At 29.5% G+C, this 8,180-nt stretch overlaps 1 protein-coding gene across 1 annotated transcript; it reads left to right on the top strand.

The window, feature by feature from the left end:
* Positions 1 to 1,079: 1,079 nt before the first annotated feature.
* LOC109860192 lies at positions 1,080 to 5,768 on the top strand. Its single transcript, XM_020439115.1, has 4 exons — positions 1,080 to 1,872; positions 1,977 to 2,209; positions 2,278 to 2,462; positions 2,555 to 5,768. The coding sequence occupies exons 1-4, from the start codon at positions 1,551 to 1,553 to the stop codon at positions 3,318 to 3,320; spliced, it is 1,506 nt and encodes a 501-aa protein (XP_020294704.1). The 5' UTR covers positions 1,080 to 1,550; the 3' UTR covers positions 3,321 to 5,768.
* Positions 5,769 to 8,180: the final 2,412 nt, after the last annotated feature.

The following is an 8,180-nucleotide window of genomic DNA, read 5'->3' as shown; positions in this document are numbered from 1 at the left end:
AACGACGTTTTAACAGTCTGTTATTATTTCGCATTACGGTGCTCAACACGCGTTACTGTCCGCCGTTAACGGCGCTAATTATCCGCCGGTCTCCTCGCTCGAATTTCTTCCTTTTGTTGAATAACGTAATTCTATCGCGATAATGTATGGCGTGCCGTTTTACTTTTTACTAACATAAAAATTAATCAATCAAAAATAAAAATGCCGAAAAATAATTATCTAAAGAAAAATTGTATTTTCTACTTAGAGATAAAATTATGTTGCGACATATTTATAATGTGATGAATTAAAATTATGACTTGACATAACAATAATTTTGAATTTTTATTATGTGCTGACATAATTTTATTTCATAGAATTATTATTATGTTAAAACAAAAACTTTAATTAATTGAATTATTATTATGTTGCGACAAAATAATAATTCCATGAATTAAAATCATGTCAAGACATAAAAAACATTTAAATTTATTTTATGTTCGGTCATAATTTTAATTCATTGAATTTTTAGTATGTCGCTACATAAAAACAATTTTGATTTTTTATTATGTCTCGTAAATCGTCGAATTAAAAGTACGTTTAGACATAAAAATAATTCTAAATTTCTATTATGTAGCATCATAATTTTAATTGATCTAATTAATATTTTGTTAAACCATAAAAATAACTTCAAATTTTTATTATGTCCTGACATACTTTTAATTCATCGAATTATTATTATGTTAAAACAAAAAATTAATGAATTGGATTATTATTATGTTGTAACGAAAATAATTCTATGAATTAAAGTTATGTCAAGACATAATAAAACTTTAAAATTATTTTTATGTTCAGTCATAATTTTAATTCATCGAATTATTATTATGTCACGAGAAAAAATAATTCCGAATTTTTATTATGTCTAGACATAAAAATAATTCCTAATTTTTATTATGTCCTGACATATTTTTAATTCATGGAATTATTATTATGTCGCAACATAAAAGTAATTGTTTTGTTTTTCTTATGTCATAACATAATTTTAATTCATCGATTTATTATTATGTTCTCACACATAATTTTAATTCATCGAATTTCTATTATGTCAGTACATAATTTTAATTCAAGTGTGCTAGAGAATTTAATTTTCTTATATTGGCAGCACTGCTGGCGTCAATTTCTACGGTGCACATTGCTTTCCCGCGTATTTACACAAAACCTTAAATATTTGTTCATCTGTGATATGTGTGTTATGTGTGATCTACGTATAATATATTATGGTTAAATAATAATGGTTAATATTTTGGTAATATAATTGGTTAATGTATAATTTTGTATTTATATTCAGGTGTATCTGATGAGTTGTTCGAAATAGAAAGAGATCACACGTTTGATGAAATAAAAGAAAATATTTTGGTAATATATAGTGGCAGCAAGTTTGGCGCCAACACACAGCCTGTGATATTATACACGTGGCGTTACCGCGTTTATACAAATACAATAATTTCGAATATTGTTATAGTAATACCGTCTTAGGTCTACTTAGTAATAAGTACATATTTCAAATTAAAATGTCCAATGAAAGGGAAATAACTGATTATACTTCTACAAATCCACATCAAATGACTATCAATATGCAATACGGTATAAATATAGCAAGAACTCTTAGAAGAATTCGTAAAATAATTGCTGATGCTGTAAGATCTTACGAGTATTCAAAGACCATAGCACATGGTCCTTTGTATATGGCCAAGTCAAATTTGAGGAGAATTTTTACCGAAATATCACAAAATACTTATAACAAACTTTTGGAAGCAATAGATGCTTTACTTTTAATTAAAAGTGAAGAACATCAACAAAGAAGGAACTATGTTGCATGCAGAAATTCAATAGGTCAGTATTTTTTGTTATCAAAATTTTATACGGTGTATTAGTATTGTAATAGGTAAAATAAATTAAAGTAAATTAGTTTTTTCTGAAAACTTTTATAAAATCAGGAAGAGGTCGTCCTGCTATTCAAATACATGAAAACCAATTGCAATTATTATACAACGAAGGGTTTACCGCTAGCAGTATGGCAAGAAATTTGGGTTGTTCGAGAAGTACTATTTACAAAAAATTGTATGAATTAAATATGCCTATGCGTGCAAGATATTCTCAAATACCTGACAATGAATTGAGAACAAAAATTATACAAATTCATCAAGAACATCCCAATGCTGGATATATGGTAATATTGAAAAGTGTCGGAAACTATACTTAAGAGAATAACAATTACAATAAATCAATACATTATAGATGATGCAATCATATTTAAAAGTAAAAGGTATTCGTATACCACGATATAGAGTGAGAGAAATTTTAAGCACAATAGATCCAGTTGGAACTGCAAGTAGATGGAGTCAGTCGATAAAAAGAAGGACTTATCTGGTTGCAACTCCAAACTCTTTATGGCACATGGATGCACATTTAAAATTGTCGAGGTAACATCGTTTTTTAATTACAATTACTAATTTAAAACTCTTCATATTACACGCAGAGATATTGGTTTATTAACGTATATTTAAATTTATAGATGGGGTTTCGTAATACATGGTTGCATTGATGGATATTCTAGAATGATAATATATTTAATATGTGAGACATCTATTCAAGCAGAACCTGTTGTCAAGTTCTTTATCGATGCAATAAGCAATTATGGTCTACCTTCACGAGTACGATCAGATCATGGATATGAAAACCTTCTTGTGGCTGTTTTAATGAATACAATCCGTGGCGTACACAGAGGAAGTCATATAACTGGCAAGTCTGTTCATAATCAAAGAATAGAAAGATTATGGGTAGATGTCTTTAAAGAAGTTTGCGATTCTATTTATACTGACTTATATTCTTTAGAAAATCAAGGTTTATTAGATATTGAAAATATTAAACACAGATTTTGCGTGCAATTTGTTTACAAACCTGTTATTAATAAAAAGTTATTGTCATTTTCATCTGCGTGGAATATTCATAGCTTAAGAACAGAAAATAATAAAACCCCACGGCAATTATGGCTGGAAGGAATATTAGCAAATTACAATACAGCTTCCACAGCAGTGCGTGATATTTTTGATATCAATGTGACTTTATATGACCGACTTACTGAATCTTTACAAGCGTTAGGAGTTGATCTTTCAGTTCCTATTATAGATAGCAATAACACAAATCTTCCTTCTTCGTCTTTTACCGCACTATTAGATTTAAATAATGAACAGAAATCATATTTGGAAAATATTGTTAATACTGCAGAAAGATCTAATATAGAAAAATATTTACTATGTACAAATTTTTTAACTTCTTAATATATATTGTATAAAAAAACTGTAAAAATATTAATCGGCTTGACCTTTGAAGTAGTGTCGCGTCTTTTACGAATTTGTTCACAAAATGTGTCCAAAACAATAAATATTTAAATAAATTTTTTCAGATGAGTAACAACTAATAAAGAATAAGACCTTATACAGCTACGTCGGATGTACGCAAAATATATATATATATATGTATATGTATATATATTTTATATATATACAGAGTGTCCGGTAATAGCAGTACAATCTTTTGTAGACAAGTAAAGGAGGTCAAAGTCTTTCTGCAATAATTGACAAAGATGATAATTAACAAAGATTCGTGAATGAGCGTGCATTTACGTGCAAACATGACAGCTCAGTGTTTCGCGCGCTCACGTTATTACTCCCATGACAACGGAATGGGAAAAGCTCTCTCTCTCTCTCTAATACAACAACATATAATATAATACATAATAATCTAGCTCTTCCCATTATAATTAGCTCTTCTCATTTTGTTGTCATGGGAGTGACAGTTGTGAGCGTGTGAAACGCTGGACTGTCTTACGCACGTGAATGCACGCTTATTTGCGAATCATTATTAATTAACATCTCTTTAATTATTGCAAAGTTTGCAAAATAATAAAGAACGTTTCGACTCAGTATGATTTCCTTTATCTATCTACGAAAAATTGTACGGCAATTACCGGACATCTTATATAATTCGCACATACATTCGGCGTTAAGCTCTATAAGGTCTATTCTGTATTATTATTTATTAGTTGTTTGTCCGAAACAAATTCACAAAAAGCACGATACTAATCTAGCATTCGGTATAGTGTATCACCTGAAAATCATGCTGATTTCTGGAATAATTGTGATTTCGATGTTCTTTTAAATATGCAAACACCTACTGCGACAAAAGTCATAAATTGTTTAGTGACTGACCTTTACTTAACAAATGAAGAAACTGATGTATTGCATTATTTTACTATGTACATTCAATGTCTTGACAAAGATAAGCTGGCAAATTTAGTATTTTTAATTACTGGATTTTTTCTTATGCCTACCAATATTATTGTACAATTTAATGACACAGTAGGTTTAAGCCAAAGATCAATATTTATTACATTTACCGATACTATAATCTTACCGAAAACGTATGCACATTATATGACTTGAATATGTGTTTAAATATGGAAGAAGTCAAGAAATATACGAGCTATTAATCAATTAATACCAAAATATCATTTACTTTTTACTTATATATATAGATTTAAATCGGAATACTATATCCTGTTAAGAATGAATAGATTAATACTTATTTATTTGGTTAGTGGTCTTGACACAGTTCTAGTGACAGTTTTCAATTACAGTTTTACATGATTAATAAACATAACATATTAAGATATGTACGTAATACTCTCTCTCTCTCTCTCTCTCTCTCTTTTAATTTAAAACGATACAATTAAAGTGTGATGAAACTTTTTGGTTCTTTATTGCAATTTCTTGTGCAGTTTATTTTCTTCTTTGAGTAATTATATAATAATGATATGCAATATTCTACGACAGCTGATAGAGCGTTAATTTTACATTTAAACTTTCAAGAAATTACATTTTAATTTTTACCTAATGTTGTATAAAAGCGTTTAAATAAAAGAGTTATAGTATTTATAATGTCTTGGTCTGCGTAAAAATTGCACATGTATTTTATGTAAAATGAAGATTATACTTAATATTCAATTATTTGATAATTTACTTACAAGCTATATCACTGATGTTAAATATAGACGTCATTTTCAACAACTATTATACATATTATCCCCGCCGGATTTAATTATACACAATCGAGTTATACACAAAAATATTCTTACCACTATGTATTAAGCAATAGACCAACTATCACAATGAATTTCAAAAGTACATGCTTAGGTGCGAGCGCACAAAGGAACGCTTATTTTGTGCGCTCTTTCACATAAAAAAAAGAGAAAAAATATTAACAGTAGAATGTTGTCCTGTTTAGAAGTTATACACTTATGTGTCAAATAAATCAAGAAGAACGAGATTTTTCATCCTTGGTGAAAGCTACTGGAAGAATATTCAGGAGAAATAACATTATATCTAATTAAAACCTTAAATATTTGTTTAATAATATGATGTGTATGATCTATCTACGTACAATCTATTTTCTAAGCAAAAGTGTTTGATGACACGGAAATAGCTAATCGTCTGTTAAAAATAGTAGCTACTGCGTCAAACAAATCAACACAAGAAGAACGAGACTTTTTATTTTTAATGACAGCTACTCGAGGAAAGTTTAGAAAAACTGATATATCTAGTCCAAATAGAAGAGGTAAGAGAAAGAAGACATTTAACAAGAAAGTAGTTTTAATGAAATTAGCACACGCCGATTTTTTCCCATCCAATGTCGAATTACAATTTTTGAAACAGAGAGGACTAGGTTTATGTTTATTTTATGTATTAAATGTTTAAGTAAACAGATTTATTTATTTGCAAACAAGCCTGAATTGGTTAATGTATCTATATTTTGTGTTTATATTCAGGTGTATCTGATGAGTTGCTCGAAATAGAAAGAGATCGCACGTTTGATGAAATAAAAGAAGATATCATTTTACTCTTACGTTCTTCTATTCAAAACTTATTACGAATACGTGGCTTTAGACTGGGAAGAATAGACAAACCGAATAATCTCATTCTTCTTGGAGATATTCAAAATGGAACTGATTTAGAAAATCAATTGAAGCAAAGCAACCTTATCGTACTTCCTTTGAACGATTTTCCTCTTATTACAGAACCAAATACTTTTCCTTCTGAAACAGCAAGAAATAGTTCAAGGTTGTCTTTAACTTTGAGAAACAGTGATTCTGATAATACTAGATTAAAACAAATTCTATCAAGCACTATGTCACCACAATCTCCAGAAACAAGTGGTCTGCTAAGAAGATCAAAAAGAACACGGTTTGAAATAATTGAAGAAGAAGAAGAAAAAAATTTTGATAAAAATAAAGATGATCAATTGTGCAATTTAAGATTCTATTATTTGATAACATGGTGAACGTATAAAAAAGTGATTATAAAGACTAGGAAAAATTAGTAATTCTTATTTTGAATTTGACTGTAATTTTTGCTTAAAAATAATATTAATGATTGAATTTCAGATGTCAAAAAGGATACTATTGCAGAGAAATGTTTGATATTTTGATACTTTCCAGAAGATGCAGAAGAAATCACTAATGAAATAAATAAAAGTAACTGTCTTCACAATTTGATAAATTTATATAAGGATGAACATGTGTTAACAAGAAGTTGCGAGTCACTTTTATTGGAGAAATAAGTCTTGATGGGAATAGTCTTACTAAAGAACTGTTTAATCTCTCCTTTGTTTAATATGTTTTTCTAACCTCATCTTTAAATTTGATTATAACTTAATAAACTAAATAGTTGATATAAACGGCGTGTAATACAAAACATTTTAAATGAATAAATGTAATTTAAAAAATATTTACCTTGACAGGTTTAAACGTGCATTTATACCATAAAGAGATTAGAGTTGTAACTATATAAGTCTTCTTTTAATATCTCTTTTTTTGAATCTAAAATTCAATAAATAAAAACCAATGTAATTAAATTTATTTTAGCTAGTAAAATAATAATACACCGTAAAATTAAATAAATTGTGATAATAAGAAATAATGACCTACTGGCATATATATGCAACATAGGTCTTTCTTTACTGATGTTCTTCACTTTTAATTAAGAATAAAACATCAATTATCTGTTTCCAAAAGTTTGTTATAAGTATCATGTGATAGTTTAGTAAAAATTTTTCAAATCTGACTTGCCTATATACAAAGGACTATGTGCTTTATATATAGACGCGGTAAAGCCACGTGTAGTATGCACGGTAATATAGTACCACACGATACCGCGGTACGCATAATCCATGTTAACAAAAAACAGACAACGACACGATAGTAATATTACAACTGTCTCTTATTTTTGACAATTAAAATACAAAATGTAAGACTGATTTCTTCTATGGAAAGTTATTTTATTCTAACCAAATCGAAAATTTGAACTAATGGTTTTTCTGTTTGAAATCTCTTTATATCTACTTTATACTGTGCGTACAGTCGGCGTCAATGAATCGTTTCGTAGACCTGGGGGGCTAGGGGTAAGAGAGACGGTATTCTCTAGCAGTAAGTACTTCCAACGGGCGCCGTACTAACTAACTGTAGCAGATCTCGTTGAATTGACCAATTACAGTATTTACTGCTAGGGAGTACCGTCCCTCTTACCCCTAGCTCCCCGCGTCCACGAAACGATTCATTGACGCCGACTGTACATCTACAGTATGACGTATCCTTTGCCTTTACTTTTATGAGTCTTCATTCTCTCGCTATCTGAAAAAATAAAGAGTTTTAATCTTGTTTTATGATCTTTTTTGCAAAGTGTAAATATCACGAAATATACCTTAATGGTTTGAAAGCTCTCCAAATTCTTCTCGTTTACAATCAACGTTTTCGTCTCAGTAAAGCTGTAGCGTCTATAGTTACCGTGATAGAACTAACATCTCTGATTCTTGATCTTATAGTGTATTCTAACAGCGCTTTCATTACCTAAACGGTGTCCTGAATAGATAAGGTCCGTCAATTTTTGTGCGTTTAGCTATTTTACTATCGGTTCAAGCAACGTGATTTCCTGTCGGGCAATGTACACGAATAGCGCGGTTGTCTATATGTTTTCCGAGTCGTACTTGTAAGATAAGCGCGGCATCAGAAAAGGATGATTATCTGATTATCGTACTTTTGCGTGGGAAATGGCACATTCTTTCTGCCCCAGTATGTCAAACCGCCC

The sequence above is a fragment of the Pseudomyrmex gracilis genome, unplaced genomic scaffold (assembly GCF_002006095.1).
Source record: "Pseudomyrmex gracilis isolate BER0280 unplaced genomic scaffold, ASM200609v1 scaffold_342, whole genome shotgun sequence".
NCBI classification, from domain to species: Eukaryota; Metazoa; Arthropoda; class Insecta; order Hymenoptera; family Formicidae; genus Pseudomyrmex; species Pseudomyrmex gracilis.
Note: the sequence above shows the minus strand (reverse complement) of the source record. Positions and strands in the feature narration are given on the sequence as shown.

Bases quoted from the DNA above. Each gene is read 5' to 3' on its own strand.
- LOC109860192 (XM_020439115.1), top strand. From the start codon at position 1,551: ATGTCCAATGAAAGGGAAATAACTGATTATACTTCTACAAATCCACAT. The intron at 1,873-1,976 runs GTCAGTATTTTT...TTATAAAATCAG, and splicing joins TGCATGCAGAAATTCAATAG to GAAGAGGTCGTCCTGCTATT. The intron at 2,210-2,277 runs GTAATATTGAAA...AATACATTATAG, and splicing joins ATCCCAATGCTGGATATATG to ATGATGCAATCATATTTAAA.